The sequence below is a fragment of the Pseudorca crassidens genome, chromosome 3, assembly GCF_039906515.1.
Source record: "Pseudorca crassidens isolate mPseCra1 chromosome 3, mPseCra1.hap1, whole genome shotgun sequence".
Classification (NCBI taxonomy): Eukaryota; Metazoa; Chordata; class Mammalia; order Artiodactyla; family Delphinidae; genus Pseudorca; species Pseudorca crassidens.
Window position 1 is genome coordinate 122603534 of NC_090298.1, and position 22387 is coordinate 122625920.

Consider the following 22387-nt stretch of genomic DNA (forward strand, 5'->3'; position numbering starts at 1 on the left):
AATGCAAATCAAAAGTACAATGAGGTATCACCTCACACCAGTTAGAATGGGCATCATCAGAAAATCTACAAACAACAAGTACTGGAGAGGGTGTGGAGAAAAGGGAACCCTCTTGCACTGTTGGTGGGAATGTAAATTGATACAGCCACTACGGAGAACAGTATGGAGGTTCCTTAAAAAACTAAAAATAGAATTAGCATATGATCCAGCAATCCCACTACTGGGCATATACCCAAAGAAAACCATAATTCAAAAACACACATGCACCCCAATATGTATTGCAGCACTATTTACAATAGCCAGGTCATGGAAGCAACCTTAATGCCCATCGACAGGCGAATGGATAAAGAAGTTGTGGTACATATATACAATGGAATGTTACTCAGCCATAAAAAGGAACGAAATTGGGTCATTTGTTGAGACGTGAAAGGATCTAGAGACTGTCATACAGATTGAAGTTAAGTCAGAAAGAGAAAACTAATATCGTATATTAACACATATATGTGGAGCCTAGAAAAATGGTACAGATGAACCAGTTTGCAGGGCAGAAGTTGAGACACAGATGTAGAGAAAAAATGTATGGACACCAAGGAGGAAAGTGGCGAGGATGGGGTGGTGGTGTGCTGACCTGGGAGATTGGGATTGACATGTATACACTGATGTGTATAAAACTGATGACTATTAAGAACCTGCTGTATAAAAAAATAAATAAAATAAAATTCAAAAATTAAAAAAACAAACAAAAAAATTCCTTGATGGAAACTTTATTAAGAAGCCCAAAATGCAACATGAAAATAGCTTTACTGAGGCTGTAGTCAGGTTTAATTGTTGCATTTTAAACAACTGACATTGGATTAAAAATATATTCCTTACACTACCTCAGGCCCTTCATAATTTGGCCTAATATGGCCCCAACTTGTTTGATCTCCTACTTCTGCCCTCCACATACTGTACACTTCAAATAAATACCATACTCTTTCCATGGCTTTCTCCTCTCCTTCAAAAATTAGGTTTACTTTTCAAGAAACCCAGAACTCACGTGCCATCTCCTCTAATTTCCCTCTATCCCTACTATTGCACTTATAATTGGTTGGGTAAGTGTTTTTCTCTCCTGCTAGACTACAATGAAGGATCAAGTCTTATTCATCTTTGTAATACCAGTGCTTCGGATGTTTCTGATACAAAAAGACTGATAAATGTTTTTTGAAGGAAAAAAGAAAAGACAATTCTTTTCCTTTAACCTACTTTTCCTTTAACCATTCCACCCTTCTCTAATGCAAGACAGCATGGTAAAATGGTCATGAGAATGGGCTTTGGAGACAGAAACAAATTCGTATCCCAAGTCTGAAATTACCAGCTTTGAGACATTTAATGAAATACTTAATTTTTCTAAGCTTCAATTTCTTTAACTATAAAATAGAGCTAATAATATCTTTATCATATAAAATTGCTAGAAGGCTAAAATCAGATAATGGATGCAAAGTAATTAGCATAGTACCTGGCACAAGTAAGCTTTCAGTGAATAGTAGTTATTATTAACATCTAATTTATTTAATGAGGAAAAAAAAAGAAAACTTAAAAATACAGCAGGACTAAGCAACTCTAAAGTACGAAGTGGTTGGGGTCCATAGATTACCTGGCGAAAACTCTATCATTGAAGGTGTTGGCAGGACCACTTCTTAGGCTATCCCAGTTGGCAACCATTTCTTTCACCCATTCCACCCAGGTGTACAGACGGAGAATACCTGCATCTGCCATGGTTTCCACAAAGTTAGCATCTTCAACAGTGTCACCAGCATCAGCTAGAGCCAAGCGCATTCCTGGAAGAAGAAAAAAAAAATCAATCGATGATTTAAAAATGAGGTTACTGCATATCAACTACGTATCCAGTTGAGTACACTGCCAAGCCTACATATAAATTAAGAAATAACAAACGCTTTAAAGGACTGCATATATCAACAGCAAAAATAAAGATCACCAAAAGTAGAATCCATAATGATGTTGCTATAATATTTGAATTTTCTGTATTGATTTGCATACACTTAGCATCAATATGTGTTTCTTCTCAGGCATGTTGAGTTAATGAGATAAAGTGATCTTTAATGAGGCAGAGGGAAAAAATGCTAAACTGGGGAAAGATATCCCTATCAACATCTCAGCCTCATTTATAGGTAGCAAAATATTATTGTATTTTAATGCATTAAGAACACACAGAAGTGGGCTCCCCTGGTGGCGCAGTGGTTGAGAGTCCACCTGCCGATGCAGGGGACACGGGTTCGTGCCCCGGACCAGGAAGATCCCACATGCCACGGAGCGGCTGGGCCCATGAGCCATGGCTTGCTGAGCCCGCGCATCCGGAGCCTGTGCTCCGCCACAGGAGAGGCCACAACAGTGAGAGGCCTGCGTACCACAAAAAAAAAAAAAAAAAAAGAACACACAGAAGTGCCTTATGTGCACAAATACAGATTTTCTTAGTCCTAAAAGCAGATTCTTCCAACTTTCCTACTAACGAAATACGACTTTTCAACCAAAATCTTCCATTCTAAAATATTGAAAAAATCATCAATAAGAGTCTAAGTAAATTACAGGACATCCTTGCAATGGAAGACTATATTGCTGTAAAAGAGTGAGGTAACTCTTGTGTATCAACATGAAGTGATCTCAAATACGAACTAAGTGAAGAAGGCAAATTTCAAAACAGTATGTAGGGTATATGCTACCATCTGCGCCTTAAAGGAGGAGATGAGAATATGTAACATCAAGTTATGTATGCATTAAACATCTTTTACAATACACAAGAAGCTGAACACATTTTTTTAACTTTTTATATTGAAGTAATTTTACAGTTACAGAAAAGATGCCAAAGATGAGAATAAACATATACCATCTACCGGACTCTCTTAATGTTAACAGCTTACATAACCACAGTTTCAAAAGCAGGAAGTTAACATTAGTATGATACTATTAACTGAACTACAGAGTTTATTCAAATTTCACCAGTGCTTCCTCTAATATCCTTCTCTGTTCTAGGATCCAATCCAGAATCCCACCTTGCATTTGACTGTTGTATCTCCTTGGTCTCTTCAAATCTGTGACAGTTTCTCAGTCTGTCCTGGACCTTGACTTCTGATGAACAGTAGTCAGGTATTTAATAGAATTTCTCCCAACTTGGGTTTGTCTGATGTTTTCTCATGATTAAACTGATGTTATGAACCTCTGGCAAGAATATCACAAAAGTGATGCTGTGTGCCTTTCTCAGTGCATCATTATCAGGGAGGTAGGTAATGAGGAAAAAAAAGAAAACTTAAAAATACACCAGGACTAAGCAACTCTAAAGTACAAACCTAAGCAACTCTAAAGTGCAAACCTTCCTCACTTGGTCAGGTAGACTGTCTGCCAAGTTTCTCCACTGTAAAGTTACTGTTTTTCCCTTTGTGATTAAGAAATATCTTGGGAGAGATACTCTGAGAATATGCAAATAATCTTTTTTTTTTAAACTTTCACCCATTGATTTTGGCAACCACTGATGGAATTTGTCTGTGACAATATTACTATGATGTTTGTCTAATGGTGATTTTATATTTCACTCAGTCCTTCTACTTTATTACTTGGAATTCTTCTGAAAGGAAGAACAGTCCCTACTCCACTTATTTATTTATTCAATTATTACTATACATTCATATGGATTCATAAATACTTAATTTATTCACTGGGTTATAATTCAATACTATCATTATTTACTTTATTTCCTAAACTACTCTAACGTGGACAATTGGGAGCCCCGTCAGGTTGACTCCTGTGCCCTTTCAAACTGTCCCCATCCTTTTTTAAACATTTCCTTACTTTCTGGCATCATAAAATGTTCCATGCTCATCTTGTATGTTCCCTACTCCAGCCCTCAAATCAACCCTTCTCCTAGGAACCCTAGTTCCTTTTATTGGAGAATGGTATTTGGAAACCAAGATCTCAATGCCAGGTGTTTCATTACCCATGGGCTCTCTCAGCAGAAAGAACTAGGAAAATAAATGCATGTATACTAACCCACACATAAATCTATGTTTATTTTTATATCTGTATGTAAAATAAAACCTGTGAGTTCATACTGATGTTGCCAATTCCAATCCAACACCACAGGGTTCATTCTAGCATTTCCTCTTGACCTATTTATAGCTTCTGACAATGAGCTCTCATCTATAATATATTTATTTGTTAAATCCCAGTAAACCCATAAAAGTTTCAGAATTGCTAATCTACACCTCTTTAAAAGAAAATAACTACAGTATTTGTGCACAGTTCTTTTTGCCTTACTGTGTTCAGTCAAAATACTGTTTTTCTAAGTAACTTAGGTTAGTTCTTCCCCATCCCCTTCAGTGCACTCTCAAACTATAGTAGCCATGATCAGCAAATGATCAGCCATGATGACCAAAGACTGGATTACATAAGAAATGACTGGTTCTTTCAGGTTAGACAGTGCATTTCTTCTCTTGACAAAGTAACAGTTAAATGGAATAGTAATGAGGCCAGAGAAAACATATTTTTTGAAAAAATGAATGCTCCTAGGTTCAAGTCACTTATATGTATACCAAATATGGAGGAAATACTTTGAAAAAGGTTCCTACATACTTAACATCTCTACAAACCAACTATTTTTTTTCTTTAAGATTTTTTTTTTTTTTTGATGTGGACCATTTTTAAAGTCTTTATTGAATTTGTTACAACGTTGCTTCTCTATGTTTTGGTTTTTTGGCCACAAGGCATGTGGGATCTTGGCTCCCCGACCAGGGATCGAACCTGCACCCCCTGCATTGAAAGGCGAAGTCCTAACCACTGGACCTCCAGGGAAGTCCCCCTACAAACCAACTCTTTAATCTTAGAAGTAGCATGAAATTAGGAACAAACCAGGTAGCACTTACAGTGAGTTTCCTTTGAAAGAAGACTAATAATCTTAGCTTAAATCTGTTCCTAAACAGATCAGATCAGCAATTCTTATGTTTTAAAAATTATGTTCCTGTACACAAAGAAAACATGAATATTTTAAAGTATTGGTAAAAGCGAAAGAGAAAAGCAATGAAACTGAAACAACAATGCTAACTTGCCTTCTGTAATATGAGGAGAACTGGACACTATGCAACAGCAATAACAAAAAAGCATACTCACCATCAGCTGAATATTTGTCAAGAGCTTGGGTCAAAGTGAGGAAGTTGCCTGTGGATTTTGACATCTGAAAGAGAAAGTCAATGATCAGGCATTAGTAAGAATATATATAAATAAAATAAACCAAATCAGCCACATCAAATTAAATAGGTTGGCCACAATCAGATAAAAACCAAAAGGATCAGAAGCATGGAAAGGAAAAGATACCTTATACTAACTTTATAGAGGAAAAAACTGAAGTGACTTGTCTGAGTCACTAATCTAGTCAGTGACAAAGCTAGGACAGCATCTCCAGTCTGATACTCAGTCCATGGCTCTTTCCATTAACCAACACTGTCCCTTGGGAATTGGTTTATACACATGGATGATTCCACTATAACTCTGGAATACTTCAGCTGGTCATAAAGAAGAGCTTTAGGGCTTCCCTGGTGGTGCAGTGGTTAAGAATCCACCGGCCAATGCAGGGGACATAGGTTCGAGCCCTGGTCCAGGAAGATCCCACATGCCGCGGAGCAACTAAGCCCGTGCGCCACAACTACGGAGCCCATGCGCCTAGAGCCCGTGCTCTGCAATAAGAGAAGCCACCGCAATGAGAAGCTTGCGCCTCAACCAAGAGTTGCTGCAACTAGAGAAAGCCCCACTTGCTACAACTAGAGAAAGCCCGCGCACAGCAACGAAGACCAAACGCAGCCAAAATAAATAAATGAAAGAAAAATTAAAAAAAAACACAGAAGAGCTTTATAGCAATTAGAGTCATTCAGAAATGAATGGACAAGCTCATGAGGTCAAAATTAGGGTTTTAGGGAACCTCCTGTCATTAGGGTCACAACTGGCTACTCAAGTTGTGCTCTGCCTGAAGGCAGCACAACTAAGGAGGAACTGTGCCCAGCCTAGCAATCTTTACTATTTAAAAAATGTTTATGTTTTTGTAACTTTGCTGATACCAAAGAGAGGTGGTCATTCTATCAATTTTCTATTATATGGCAGTAAAATATTTTGTTCTAATAAAATGAGTATAATGTACATATAGCACAACAATGTGGAGACCAAAGGAAATGTCATGTTATAACAGGATTCCTATTTATATACTCACATATACATACACCCATATATACACATACATATATATAAATACATATATGGTTCACTTTAACCTACAAAGAACAAATGAGTTTGATAATCAAAAGTCCTTGTTGGGACTTCCCTGGTGGCGCAGTGGTTGGGAGTCTGCCTGCTGATGCAGGGGACACGGGTTCGTGCCCCGGCCTGGGGAAGATCCCACATGCCGCGGAGCGGCTGGGTCTGTGAGCCATGGCCGCTGAGCCTGCACGTCCGGAGCCTGTGTTCCGCAACAGGAGAGGCCACAACAGTGAGAGGCCCGAAGTCCTTGTTGATTTAACAAAATCTATAAAATAGCTATTTTTCAGCCTAATGTACAGATTACCTTACATGAACTTTTTTATTCCCTTTCAATATTAGGACACTGGTAAAAAATAACATCTCATTTTGCAATTTATATCATCTGCTATGTTTAAATCTATAACTATTTTCATTATGACATACCTATAGCAATGAATATTCTTTTACCATTAATATTCCATCAGATGTAGCAAGATTCACTGGTTGGAACAAATCCAACTTATTACAATTGTTATTAATGAGAAATAAATAATATTGTAACTTAATTTTTTTTGTTTAGTTGAGGAAGGGTGCCCCTTTCTAATGTACACAAAAGCATCATGGGGCAAACAAGGGCTTGTCAAGAGGTTGGCATAACTCCTGGTGAGGATATTGAATAATTAGGTGAAGTCTTATGTAGCATAAAAAAAATCATATATTGAATATATTAGTAGTGGTAATGAAAAAGGGAAGTTGCAGTAGTATGGGGAGAGAGATACCATCTGGAAAGAAGCATTAAATGACATTTTAAAATCCTATAAACTCCAAAATTCTATTATTCTAATTTAGTGGCCAGTCACAGTATAAAGCAAAAACCAACAAATTATTTTCTCAACTTAATGAGAAAGATATTGTTGGGTCACAATGCTAGGATCTTTACATTTCCTGTCCCTTTCTCTCTCTCCTCCCGTAAAAATTTGTGTCACCCTTTGCCACTCTAATACAAATGTTATAATAGGGAAGTTTTCCCCATCCCACCTCTCAACTAATACTATCTACTCCACTCACTCAATTTTAAAATAAACTTCTCATTTACGCTGGTAGTCCTAAACATTCTAAATGGAAGACATTTAACTCTCTGATTTTCACATTCTTTATTTCTTTAAAAAGTACAACATCCTAAATCTGAAAAACTTTTCTGTAGCATTTTAACCTTTCAAGAGGCAATGAGCCTTACCTTCTCAGAGTTGAGGAGGAGATGTCCATTTGCTCTCACAGCTACAGGCCATTTATCACTTGACAGGAAAATGTTTAAAGATAGAAAATAAAACTTAAAGATTATGGTTTAGGCTTAAAAATTTGAGGTAAATGTTAAAAGATTCATAAAAGATTGCTAAGGCAAATGTGCAGGGATATTAATTGAGTCCTGCTCATAACAGGAAACCAATGAAAACAAGGAAAGTATCCATTAGTAAAGGACTGGTTATATTGATATAAACTATGGTACAGGAATACAATGAAATACTACGTAACAATTTTTAAAATACAGGCACAGCTATATATATATAAATAAAAAGATCTTAGAAATATACTATTACAAGGAAAAAACAAGAGACAGAATACTGTCTATAATGTGGCATCTTTGTATAAATTAAAAAATAAACAAGTATAGATATCTGCTGCTGGTATATGCATACATACATTTTCCAGAAGAAATCACGAGAAAGCAGTAGCAGTGATGAGCTTTGGGAAATAGACTAATACAGGGAAAAGGGTGAAAGTTCACTTTTAACTTTGTACCTTTATGAGCTGTTTGAATTTTCAAACTATGTACATATCATTCATTCATTCTAACAATGAGATCATGTAGAGGGTAATGTAAAGAGCAAGAGTTCTGGAGCCAGACTGCTGGGTTCTGCATCCTGGTTCTGCCATTGCTGGGTAACTCTGGGTGAGTCATTTTGAGCTCTCTATGCCTCACGAAGGTTCCTTGTCCGTAAAAACGAGGATATTACAGACCTTCCTCGAAAAGTTGTAGTGAAAATTACACGAGTTACTAAAAGTGATTAGAAGAGTGTCTGACAAAAGCACTTGAAGCTACTACTTACCTTTAATTTTTAAAACCCTAATACATGTCCAAAACTTGATGCAAGGGGATAAATATTCAACTATATTACTAACAAGTACTTCTGAGACACCTGGTATCTCCAAAAACACATTTTAACCAATAGAGAAAAATAACTGGATGACAAGAACTACATCGTATTTATTTTATTCCTCTTCTTCAAAATCTCCCTTTTATTCTTGAGAAAGAAAATGTAATCTCATTCTAAATGCAATCTCATCCTAAATACAAAAAGTCCCATGAGATTGCTTTGGTTTTACAAAATAAAATTTGAACAGTGGAAGGGGTTTGTTTCTTCGGCTACTTGAGGACAGGAGGAAAAGGCACAGAGACATGTCTGGATCAAGAGGGACGATGATAGAAGGATTACTCTTGAGCACATGGTATTAACAAATGCATCTTTGACCCAGATTCTAGTCACAACATCACTACTTAATGCTGGAACCTTGGGGCTCTCAGCTCTAAAGGGATGTTTCCTTCCCATTCTAATGTCCTAGGCTCTGTCTGAAATCGCCTTTATTCCAGCATCTAACAGGTCAAATGAGTCATGTAACAGGTCAAGGGAATTACTGACAGAGTACCTGAAATGTGACATGCTTTGGTGGCCCAAGGTAGGTACGAAGATTTCTGGATATAACAGATAGGAGGAGGTGTGCTTTCTCCTTCAGTACATTTAATATAAGAAAAAGAATGTAACTGTTAAATCTAACTATACCTCCCCACAATAACATCTATATATTTGAAGCCACAAGGCACCCTTGTCAATAATCAATAAATTTAGTCTGCATCTTTTTTGGCACTCACCTTTCTTCTGGCCACATAGCCACATGATTATAAAGGAAATATGAAAGATGATTTGGAATAAGATCCTTGCCAGAGGCTCGAAGATCCACAGGATACCAGAACTCAAATTCCTGCTTTAACTGATCTAATTTTTCCTTTGGGATCTGAGTTTTAGGAAATGGAGCCTCCTTGAAGAAAACATAATCCCAAACTTCCTTGGTCATTTGCTGTGGTCTGTATTAAAATAAAAGAAACAAACAACAACTATATATATATATATAATTTCTTTGAAAGAATCAGCATTCTAATCCAACCATGAAGTAGAAAACACTTTCTTAATGTTTTACAGTAACAAATGAGGTCAACAGACTCCCATAAGAATGAAGAATGGATAATAGAGAAGGGGCTATTTACTACTTTCTTTCTCAGTTCAATGCAAAAAAAGCAAAAACATCATGACAAAATTCCACTAAATGAATTCTTATAAAAACTAATTATTAGAAAGAATTTTCTGGCTTCCCTGGTGGCGCAGTGGTTAAGAGTCCGCCTGCCAAAGCAGGGGACACGGGTTTGAGCCCTGGTCCAGGAAGATCCCACGTGCCACAGAACAACTAAGCCCGTGAGCCACAACTACTGAACCTGTGCTCTAGAGCCCGTGCGCCTAGAGCCCATGCTCCGCAACAAGAGAAGCCACCGCAATGAGAAGCCTGCACAATGCAATGAAGAGCAGCTCCCGCTCACCACAACTAGAGAAAGCCCAAGTGCAGCAACAAAGACCCAACACAGCCAAAAATAAATAAAAATAAAATATATTTAAAAAAAAAAGAAAGAATTTTCAATACATAAATCAAAAGATCACCTCATGCTAACAAATTACATTCCTTCCCCTTATCCATTTACCAACCTGATGCCCAGTGGAGACTCTGTCTGTCCACGCAAGTTACCTCCCTGCAACAGATGTGCAACTGTGTAAAATGCCATGTAAATAGTGGAGTCAGAGAGTGATTCAATCAGCCACTGCTCATCCCACGGCAGACGAGTACCTGTGAGATAAAAAGAAGATAATTAATGCATGAGGAACCTAAGAGACACTTCATCTACAAAATTCACATTTTTAAGAGCAGGTCTATAGCACTGACAAAGCTACTTATTTAGGTTCTTAAATTTACTTGAATAATTAATATAAATAAACCAGTAAATAAAAAAAACAAAATGGTTGAAGCACTAGAAACTTTCTATTAAAAAAAAACTGCATCATAAAACCTATATGGGGGCTTCCCTGGTGGCGCAGTGGTTGAGAGTCCGCCTGCCAATGCAGGGGACGCAGGTTCGTGCCCCGGTCCGGGAAGATTCCACATGCCGCAGAGCGGCTGGGCCCGTGAGCCATGGCCGCTGAGCCTGTGCGCCCGGAGCCTATGCTCCGCAACGGGAGAGGCCACAACAGTGAGAGGCCCGCGTACCGCAAAAAAAAAAAAAAAAAGCTATATGGGCATTAGATACTTCTACCACCAGGTAGATGGTAAGGGACCACATCCTAGTTTCCTTCACCTTCTAACCAAAACCTCTCACTTCCAATTCAGAAACACACTGGAAGAGAAGAAAAAAAGGTGAAGTTTTAATTTGCTGTGTAACTGGCAAAGTCATTCAAACAGAAAATTTTGAAGTTTGCTTACCTAAGCCATAAGTTCTTGAGCAAGCATGCTCTTGCAGCCAATCTAAGGTAGCTTCAAAATTCCTCCTGGTCTCCTCACAGAACCTGGAGAGAGTAGAAGATAAAGTATCTCTCTTCAGCTTCATTGTCTTCCCTGTTTCTCATCTCCTTCCCTATCACTTTCTCCCATCTTACGTTTCCAGGTTCTTCAAGCACTGGGATGTCTGTTTTTTCCAGTTCTCTTCTCCATAATCCAAGTACCTGGGGGTGGACGAATTGATTAAAAAAAAAAAGTCAAGGATAAGCAAAGTGACAGGAGGAAATTTCTTCTTGCTATAAGAAAAACTAACCACTGGTCACAGAGGGCCACAACGCATTCATCTGAAGACCTGGACATAACTTGTTTCTCTGGTTCCATGTAAATATATGCATCTCCCTAAACGAAAGTAAATAAAAATATATCAGATATTATGTCAAGGCAATCTCTATTCCTCAAGGAAAAGAAAAGTAACATTTTAGAAAAAAAAAAATGCTCTACCACCCATAACCAAAACCCCAGGTTTTCATTATGTCTTCCCTCTTCCCAGGGTAGAAGTTATCTGCTTTTCTTTCTGGGGGAAGGGTGAGCTGCGACAAAGCGAGAAGAGGCATGGACATATATACACTACCAAACGTAAGGTAGATAGCTAGTGGGAAGCAGCCGCATAGCACAGGGAGGTCAGCTCGGTACTTTGTGACCGCCTGGAGGGGTGGGATAGGGAGGGTGGGAGGGATGGAGATGCAAGAGATATGGGAACATATGTATATGTATAACTGATTCAATTTGTTATAAAGCAAAAACTAACACGCCATTGTAAAGCAATTATACCCCAATAAAGATGTTTATATATATATATATATATAAAGAAAATAGATGCACAGAACCACTGCCTTTAAAAAAAAAGAGATGCACAAAAATTAAACACAGAAAGTACTTTTACTAAAGATTTATAGCATCATGAAAAATTCCCACTAGAAAACTGACCGTAAATTTTACTTTTAGAAAAAAATACAAATATCTTTTAATGTATTATAATCCCAAACTTATTAGGCTAGGATAATTTTTAAAAATAAAATTCAGCATTATTATTCAAAAAATGATTCATTGCTCTGTGTTCTTAATGCAAGTTCTTCACACTGAACTTAAATAGGTAGGACTTTGGTTTAAAGATGGTAAATTAAAAACAGACAATTAACTCTGCTCCCTCTCAAAATTCTAACAAAATAACAACAAAGAGGCTTTTTTTGTCTTAATGGTATGAAGCTACAAAGACAACAAGAATGGGAGAAGAAATAACATCAACCAAATTTTGGAAACTAAAAAGTAGAATGAGTGACAATTGTATTAGCAGATCAAAGGAAGCTAGCTGAATCCTAAGCCCACAGAAGAGAAGGCTGAAAAGCAATTCAGTTTGCTTTACAGAACCTCCAAAAAGACTCAGGATTTGTGGCACAAGATAGTTCTGGAAGAGGAGGTAATGTGAGACTGGAAACAGGGGGACTAACTGAAGTCTTTTCAAGAAGTTAGAACCCCAGACACCCTAATCCCACACCATGCAGACAGGCAACTGCCCCTTCCTATGCCAGCAGAACAGTGAAGGTTTACTCTCTGGAGAGGACAAAAGAGAGTCAACCAGAGGATGAAGTTGAGGGTATGGGTATCATAGTGAAAAGAGGGATTAAGTGAAAGTCAGCACATTGGGTGTTGGAACCCAACCTAGTAATCTTCCACCATTTAGCTCCCAGAATGCTCAGTTAGTTGAGACCGTTTAAACCGGAAACTGAAGAATCTTCTGAGGGGAATCTAACAAACCAAGAAGCCCTAATTAACATCAAGGCTAACATCAGGGTCTCCCTAAGGTCCAAATGGACCGTCCAGATCTCTCCCAGTGAAGCCCAGAGACAAGCCCTACCCATATCCAAAAAGGTTCCAATCATCTTTCTGTACCCACTCTTAAATATCAATAGTCTTCCTCAGATTAATAAGAGATTAAAGTTTCATACCCCTGAAACAAGAATAGCGGCATCCTATAAAAAAAGGATCAGATAACAAGAATAAGCTCTTAAACTGGCTCTGAGTTGGTAAATGCTGAAGCTGGGTAACAGGTACACAGGAATTCATTATACTACTCCATTTTTTCATAAATTTGAAATTTTCCACACAAAGAAAAAAATTTTAATGAATTCTTAGAAACATTTATTTATACACACACACACAAGCACACAAGTAGCAGATATAAAAAACACAGAAGGGCTTCCCTGGTGGCGCAGTGGTTGAGACTCCGCCTGTCGATGCAGGGGACACGGGTTTGTGCCCCGGTCCAGGAAGATCCCACATGCCACGGAGCAGCTGGGCCCGTGAGCCATGGCCGCTGAGCCTGCGCGTCCGGAGCCTGTGCTCCACAATGGGAGAGGCTACAACAGTGAGAGGCCCGCGTACCGCAAAAAAAAAAAAAAAAACAGTAAACAAACGAACAAAAACTCACAGGAAGAAAAAGGTGAGGGACTCCCCCAGATAGAAGAGCAAAAGAACTTTCAGAGTCTAAGAGATCCAATATCTGAATAATAAGAATTCAGAGAGCAAAAATAAAGAATGGAAAGGGATAAAATAATTAAACAAAAAAGTCAAGAAATTTTCCCAAAATTGGAGAACATAAGTTTCCAGATTGAAGGAGCCCAGCATACAGCCAGAAGAATGAATGAAAACTGACCTACACCAAAATAAATCTTCATGAAATTTCAAAATATTGGAAGAAAAGAGAAGATTCTATAAGCTTTGGCATGGTGGGGGGCAGTGCAGGGAACAGTGGAGACACAGGTCACTTATAAAAGATCCATTATTACCAGAATGGTTTTGGACTTCTCAACAGCATCACTGAACCAGAACACCATGGGTAATGGCCTTCAAATTTTTAAGGGAAAATTATTTCCAACCCAGAATCCTTCACCCAGGCATTCAAGTATGAGGACAGAATAAAGATACTTCAGACATGGAAGGTCGCAAAAATTTACCTTCCAGGCACTGTTTTTCAGGAACACTACTAGAGGCAGAGCATCACCAAAACAAGAAAGTAAATAAGAAAGAAGAAGCCATGGGAGCAAGGAAACAGCAGATCCAACTCAAGAGAAGCAAAGGAAATCCTAAGTAATGGTGGAGGAACATCCCAGATGACATCTGAGCACACCTACAGTAAGCAAACAGTGTGGATAATTACAACAGGCCAGAAGGCTCTAAGAGAACTTTCTCTAAGATGTAAACAACAGCATACTCATATGTTTGAAGGTACTGAGAGGAGAAATAAACAGTTGGGACAGAGTTTGGGGATGAAGTATTGATAACTGTATTTAAAAGTAAGAAAAGTGGGGGGGGAAAAAGGGCAGTTATTAACTCTAGGGAAAACCAAAAGCTAGGGAAGAGAAGTTCTCATTGTATACTACATTATGGATCAGCCATGTCTCAAAAACGTACACACTGACTACTGCTCTAACATAAATTATAACATACCTATACTAGGAAGATGGGGGGTGGAGAAGTGTATACAAATGCGAGGTTAGAGAGGAAGCCACAGGTTGGAGACGAGTTAAATCTTGATCTTCCACAGTAGGAAGTCTATGGCTGATGGCTAAAATTGAAAAATTTTTAAATTACACTACAAGTATTTAGATTAGAGATCTATAAGAGAGGCAGAGGTCAATACTAAAAGAAATAACTAAAAGAGATGCAAGTAAGCCTGTCCAAGGAAGAGAAATTTAAGAGAATGTGGAAGGATGGAGAGGAAATTGCTTTTTTTATTTTAATAAGACTTACAGATCATTGTCTCTCTGTATTATGGGTATACACAACTGTCAAAAATAAAAATTCAATTTCAAAAGTTAAGTAACTCAACAGAAAAAAGTTACAACAAAAATGAAGAGGGGAAAAAGGATTAAAGTATAAAGTACTACATAAAGAACTGTCAACTACCAGTACCTCGAATGGTTACTGCCAGGAAGCATCACTAAAATTCTCTGTGCGTGATTTGTACATGCCAACTTTAGAACGCTATCTTCATCAACATTACAGGTGGGATGTTCAAGTTAAATGAATTGCTAAATAGGTCTCCAGTTTTATATATAAATAAAATTATACCTTTAATATAGCTCCAGGTTCTACTACAGAACTCACTGCTAAGTAACACTGTAAAGTCTATTAACTGAAAGCTCTTCTCCTAAAACAGCCTTCAGAGGATAGCCTATTACATACAGTGTCAATCATCTTGTTTTTAATAGTCTTCTTTACATCTTGGACCTTCTGTCCCTTAAATCCATCCACCAACATTACCTAAAAGGATAAGAAGTAGGGAAAAAGCACATACAATTAAAATTTGCTTTGGGTGCCCCCCCTAGAACTTTCCCTAACTAAATTTACTTGCACACGCAACCAAAATATTTTTAGTGTGAAATTTATCACATTTAGAACCATAAATTTTTATTTTGGCACAGCTTGGACAGCTAATATTTACAACACACTTGTTTTTCTTTCAGTATAACTAGGATAAGTATTATGAACATGATTAGAAAGAAATGCTCACTTCCTTCCCACTTCTCAGGTTTCCATGTGAAGAGAATTCCTCTACCCTAACTCACATCATTCCTGAAGGCTTTAGGAGAAGGAACTGAGCAAATGCAGCTCGGCCCCACTTAGGCTTCTCTTTACAACTCCGCCTGTTGCCAGCAAGCATTCTCCTTTGCTTGCCCATGTGATAAACTTGGCTCTTAGAGGAAGGCCTACTGTTTTTCAACTCTGCCTTTTACGTAGCAGGGAGACTTAATTCTAGGGCAAAGTAATGACTTGCCCATTGCTGTCACAGAGCAAAGCCACAATCCTCTTCCAGCTGATACTCTGACTTCCATCTATCTGACTCCTGTTGACTCTCTCAAATAGTTGCTTTTTTTTTTTTTTTTTTTTTTTTGCCACACTGCACGGCATATGGGATTGGGATTTTAGTTCCCTGACCAGGGATTGAAATTGGGCCCTCAGCAATGAGTGCAGAGTCCTAACCACTGGACCACCAGGGCATTCTTAATAGTTTCTATCTTAAGTGGAAAAGACACATGTTCTTTTTTCTGCCCCAGTTCTCTAACGTACCAAGATGCTTCATATCTACTTAATTCATCATTATGAAATTATAGTTATAGATCATTATGGCACAGGGGCTAAAAGCACAAATCTTAGAGCCAAGATGCCTAGTTTGAGTCCCAGTTCTGCCTCTGCCTGGCTGTCTGGCTGATCTTAGGTAAATTACTTAATCTCTTAGTGCCTCAATTTCCTCACCTATAAATTGGGAATAAGTGGCACTTCACAAGGTTATTTTGAGATGTAAGTAAGTTAATATATAAATGCTCTATAAGTGTTGGCTTTTACTGTCATCCAAAAAGTGTAAGTTACTTTTAAAAAGGACATACAACCAATTCTTGGTTATCCAGAGAAATGAAAGTAAAGGTAAAAATAAAGAACATTCTCACTTACAGCCTTAAAAATCTTCATTTCAACCTCAAGTCACTAGCAACTTGATTGAGTTTTTACTTTCTCTAGCCTCATCTTCTTTCCATGGAAATGTAAGCCATGTTAACATATGCACAATTGAGGAAAAAAGAGAGGTTCACAACTTGTCTGTTGTGCTAACATGGCATGGAATAGGCATTAACAAGTAAATTAATGAACTGAATGAAACTGCTTATTTAAAATATGAACTCCACAATTAAGAGAGCAAAAGAAGGGACCAGGTATGGTCCATGCAATAAACTTTTGGAATTTATTGTAAAATAATATGAACTAACTTTATCTTCTCAAGAAATTCACTCAGAGATTAGAGGGCACAAAAATGGAATTTCCGTAAATACTATTGGACCAAAATAGATTAAAAAAACAAATCTGGAAATAGAAGAACACAATCTTATAGTAATCCCTTCTCAAAACAGGATAGAGCTGAAACAATATTGAATTTTTCTATAGTTTTTTTCTAAACCACTAAGAAGAAAATCACAGAGCATGGAGTAAGTAAATCAAATAAAAATGATAACAAAATTATTACTTACACCATCATAAAAGCCTCTTAGGTATAATTTCTCCTTTGCTTCTGCAAGTTTTTCTCGGTCATTCTGGCTCTGAACTTTCAACTCATCACACATGGTTACAGCAGAAAGCTGTCCAAAACCTGGAATTTCAATGACTGGCACCTGCAAAAAAGAGCAATGTCAGAACTTATTCACATTGAATAAACACAAAAACAGCCCTAAAGGCATAGTCCTTTTGCCTCTACTGTCCAATGAAGTCACTTCAGATCTTATATATCACTAGGGCAGTGTCACACATTAGGGACTAACATCCAGATGTGAATGTGTCCTCCTACTCTCCATAGGAACCCCCCGCATTCTCTGCACCAACCCCCGCACTGTCCCTCCCTCACTACATACACAACTTTCTCAGCTCTCAACCCCACACTGGCACATAATTAATTAAATAATGTTGAAACTAGCAAAACGCTGTAAACAACTAAATTTATGGATGGTCTTATTTCTGGTTTATATTAAGTCTTCTGGATTCTTCATGAAAATTATTCACTAGTAATTTAATTTTTTTTCTTCTGCAGATACTAATATGAAAACATAAACATTCATGAGTAATATGGCAAAATTTTGTCTTTAGAAGCCTGGAAATTGGCCACACTAGAAAATAAGCTACTATAAAATTGGTAATGCTAAAAGGCTATTTGTTTGTTTCAGAATTACAGGTGCCAGGTGCTAAGAAAATGCCTATTGCTGGTTTTTCTTTTGCTCTTATCCACCACAGCAGATATCATGTTAAAGCAAACAAACTCTTAAACTCCCTCTTATTTCATACTCTACCAATTATGTAATTCTGTGACAAGTAAAGTGCTAGCTGCTCTTTGTTCTCTAATAAAGAAATGGATATTAATATTCTGAATCATCTATGTACTCACAGGCTCAAATGGCAAGACCATGTCATCTCTAATTCCATATTTTGCTCGTAAAGCCTACAAAAAAATTGGAAGTTAATATTAATGATCAATAGTTCACTGGTGCAATAAGTCCCCTACATACGAACAAGTTCCGTTCCCAGAGCACATTCATAAGTCCAATTTGTTCATAAGTCCAATTTGTTCGTAAGTCCAACAAAGTTACCCTAGGTACCCAACTAACACAATCAGCTATATAGTACTGTACTGTAACAGGTTTATAATACTTTTCACACAAATAATACATACAAGACGAACAAACACAAAAAATAAAGAAAATATTTTTAATCTTACAGTACAGTACCTTGAAAAGTATATTACAATAGTACTGTACAACAGCTGGCATACAGGGGCTGGCATCAAGTGGACAGGCAAGAAGAGTTACTGACTGGAGGAGGGACAGGAGGTGGGAGATGATAGAGCTGAAGGATCATCAGCAACAGGACACGGAGGGCAAGCTGCAAGTTCACTCATGCCTAACATGGATGGCACAGGTTCTGGTTCCTTGCTGGAACCAGATGCACATTCGCAGCTTTCAAAGTTCACAACCTGAAGGTTCATATATAGGGGACTTACTGTACAATCATTAAGAGAAGCACCCTCCAAACTTTTTTAAACTATTTTTGTTTTTCCCTCCACAGAGAGCAATTTTTTAATTTTACAAAATATCTCAAGAAAGGACGTATGATTTTAAAAAACTAAACAGTTTAAGTTAGAGTGAATGATTTAAATGATGAAACTGTACAGCCAAAAGCAAAAATGCACGCACGCATGCACACACACACACACACACACACACACACACCACTTAAAATGAGGTTCATATTCCAGGTTGCAATGAAAATGTGAATATTAGAAAATTTTTCTCAAACCTTTTTTCAAAAGTTTTACGAAATCCATCACATCAACAGGTTAAAAAAGAATAATCACACAATCGTATCAACAGATGAAAAAAAGTATTTGGCCAAATCCAATACCTATTCAAGATAAAAACTCTCAGTAAACTAGAATAGAAGCAGATTTTCTCAACTTGGTAAAGACTATGTATAAAAAACCTACAGCTAGGGAATTCCCTGGCGGTCCAGTGGTTAGGACTCCGTGCTTTCAATGCCAGGGGGCAGGGTTCAATCCCTGGTCGGGGAACTAAGATCCCACAAGCCACGCAGTGTGGCCAAAGAAAAAAACAAACAAACAAACAAAAAACCAACCTACAGCTAAAATCATACTTGATGATTTTCAAAAAATTCAAAGCTTTCCCACTAAGATCAGACACAATACATATCCCCTCTCACTACTCCTTTTCAACATCATACTGAATGCTCTTGGTAATTAAATAAGGCAAGAAAAGAAAAGGTATACAGACTGCGAAGGAAGACAAAACTGTCATTGTTTGCAGATAGCATGATCACCTATGTAGAAAATCCAAAAGAATCAACAAAAAAAAGTCCTAGAACTAACAGGCAATTATAGAAAGGTTGCAGGATACACGGCTAAAACACAAAATTCAATGGTGTTCCTATATACCAACAATTAACAAGTGGAACTTGAAATTAAAAACACAATACCATTTACATTAGTAACCCCCAAAATTAAATACAGTTGCCCCTTCAACAACATGGGGGTTAGTGGTGCCAACTACCCCAAGCAGTCAAAAATCTGCATATATCTTTACAGTCAGACCACTGTATCCGTGGTTCCACATCTGCAAATTCAATCAACCACAGATCACCTGGTACTGTAGTACATATTTATTGAAAAAAAGACTTATAAATGGACCTGCACAGTTCAAACCTGTGTTGTTCAATTGCACTTAGGTACAAAACTAACAATGTAAATGTAAGATATGAGGAAAACTACAAAACTCTGATGAACAGCATCAAAGAAGAACTGAATAAATGGAGAGATATTCCATGTTCAAGGATTAGAAGACATAATGTTGTCAAGATGTCAGTTCTTTTCAACTTAACCAACAGATTCAATACACTCTCAATCAAAATTCTAGCCAGTTACTTTATGGATATCAACAAACTGATTCCAAAGTTTACGTGGAGAGGAATAAGCCCCAGGATAGCCAACTCAATATAAAAGAAGAATAAAGTTAGAAGTATAAATAAAGTCTGACTTCAAGACTTACTTATAATAAAGTTATAATAACCAAGATAGTGTGGTGCTGGCAAAAGAACAGACAGATAGATCAATGGAACATAACAGAGAGCCCAGAAAGAGTCCCTCATAAATACAGTCAACTGATCTTTGACAAAGGAGCAAAGGCAATACAATGGAGCAAAGACAGTCTCTTCAACAAATGTTATTGGAACAACTGAACATCCACAAGCAAAAAAATGAATTTAGACACAGACCTGACACTCAACACAAAAATTAACTCAAAACAGATCATGGAACTAGATGTAAAACACAAAACTATAAAATTCCTAGAAGATAACACAGGAAAAAACCTAAATGTCCACGCATATGGTGATGCCTTTTTAGATACAACACCAAAGACATAATCTATGAAAGAAATCATTGATAAGCTGGACTTCATTAAAATTAAAAAGTTCTTCTCTGCAAAAGACAACATCAAGAGAATTGAAAGACAAACCACACACTGAGAAAAAATATTTTCAAAAAACACATCTGATAAAGGACTCTTAAATATACAAAGAACTCTTAAAACTCAACAATAAGAAAACAAACAACCTGATTTAAAAAATAAGGCTTCCAGGAGCAGGCTCTGGGGAAGGGGTGGCAGGCACCATGTTGGGCCCTGAAGGTGGCGAGGAGAAGCCCCTGAAGCACGCCAAGAAGCAAGCCAAGGAGATAGACAAGGAAGGTAAGGCATTCAAGCAGAAACAGAAGGAGGAGCAGAAGAAACTCAAGGAGCTAAAAGCGAAGGCCGCAGGGAAAGGCCCCCCTGGCCACAGGTGTTATTAAAAAATCTGGCAAAAAGTAAGCTGTTCCTTGTGTTTGAGGCAATGATGATCCTAATTCCATTCCTGTTTAAACATCTGGACTCCCTGCCATAGTATCTGTTGCCACTTATAGCTAGAATGAAGTGTTGTCTTGGAACCTATTGTACATTTAAGAATAAACTTTTGTTAAAAAAAAAAATCATACAGTGGCTCATCTTGTCTTTAGTTCTCAGCCATTTCTTAGCTTATGAGACCTGCATAAACCCAGCCCAGAAGCCTGCCAAAATGTGTTCTTAAGTCTTGGTTCTATCCTGAATTCTGTACCACCTATAATTAAAACAACTCATTTAAAATAAATAAATAAATAAGCCAAAGACCTTAACAGACAAATCTCACCAAAGAAGATACACAGATGGCAAACAAGCATATGAAAAAACACTCCACAACATCTGCCATCAAGAAAATGCAAAATAAAACAATGAGATATGACTACACACCAATTACAATGGCCAAAATCTGGAAAACTGACAATACCAAATGCTGACAAGGATGTGGAGCAACAGGAACTCTCATACATTGCTGGTAAGAATGCAAAATGGTACAGCCACTTTGGAAGACAGTTTGGTGGTTTCTTACAAAATTACACATACTTTTACCATATGATACAGCAATCGCACTCCTTGGTGTTTACGCAAAAGAGTTGTCTATACAATATCCTGCACACGGATGTTTACAGCAGCTTTACTCATAACTGCCAACACTTGTTAGCAACCAAGATGTTCTTCATCAGGTGAATGAATAAATGTACATCCAGACAACAGAATATTATTAGTGCTGAAAAGAAATATGCTATCAAGCTATGAAAAGACATGAGAAACCTTAAATACATATTGCTAATTGAAAGAAAATCTAAGAAGGCTACATACTGTATGATTCCAACTATATGACTTTCTGGAAAGGTAAAACTATGGTGACAATTAAAAAGATCAGTGGGGGGCTTCCCTGGTGGCACAGTGGTTGAGAGTCCGCCTGCCAACACAGGGGACACGGTTTCGTGCCCCAGTCCGGAAGGATCCCACGTGCCACAGAGCGGCTGGGCCCGTGAGCCATGGCCGCTGAGCCTGTGTGTCCGGAGCCTGTGCTCTGCAACGGGAGAGGCCACAACGGTGAGAGGCCCGCGTACCGCAAAAAAAAAAAAAAAGATCAGTGGGGACTTCCCTGGTGGTCCAGTGGTTAAGACTCCACACTCCCAACGCAGGGGGCCAGGGTTTGATCCTTGGTCAGGGAACTAGATCCCACATGCTGCAACGAAGATCACACGTGTCCCAACTAAGACCCGGAGGAAGGGAGGGAGGGAAGGAGGAAGGGAGGGAGGGAGGGAGGAAGGGAAGAAGGGAGGGAGGGAGGGAGGAAGGAAGGAAGGAAGGAAGGAAGGAAGGAAGGAAGGAAGGAAGGAAGGAAGGGAGGGAGGGATCAGTGGTTGCCAGGGGTGGGAGGGAGGAGAGACGAACAAAAAGAGCACAGAGGATTTTTTTTTTTTTTTTTTTCCCAGTACGCGGTCCTCTCACTGTTGTGGCCTCTCCCA

At 38.0% G+C, this 22387-nt stretch overlaps 1 protein-coding gene across 1 annotated transcript in view; it reads right to left on the minus strand.

The window, feature by feature from the left end:
- Positions 1-22387, minus strand: part of LARS1 (leucyl-tRNA synthetase 1) — a 64843-nt gene that overhangs the window by 18597 nt on the left and 23859 nt on the right. Inside the window, exons 13-23 of the mRNA XM_067732141.1 lie at positions 17855-17908; positions 16950-17090; positions 15115-15192; positions 11183-11268; positions 11028-11093; positions 10855-10937; positions 10086-10224; positions 9203-9415; positions 7511-7568; positions 5158-5221; positions 1637-1820 (exon numbers count right to left, since the gene is read on the minus strand). Coding sequence (XP_067588242.1) covers positions 1637-1820; positions 5158-5221; positions 7511-7568; positions 9203-9415; positions 10086-10224; positions 10855-10937; positions 11028-11093; positions 11183-11268; positions 15115-15192; positions 16950-17090; positions 17855-17908 — 1166 coding nt within the window. The remainder of the gene's footprint in view (positions 1-1636; positions 1821-5157; positions 5222-7510; positions 7569-9202; positions 9416-10085; positions 10225-10854; positions 10938-11027; positions 11094-11182; positions 11269-15114; positions 15193-16949; positions 17091-17854; positions 17909-22387) is intronic.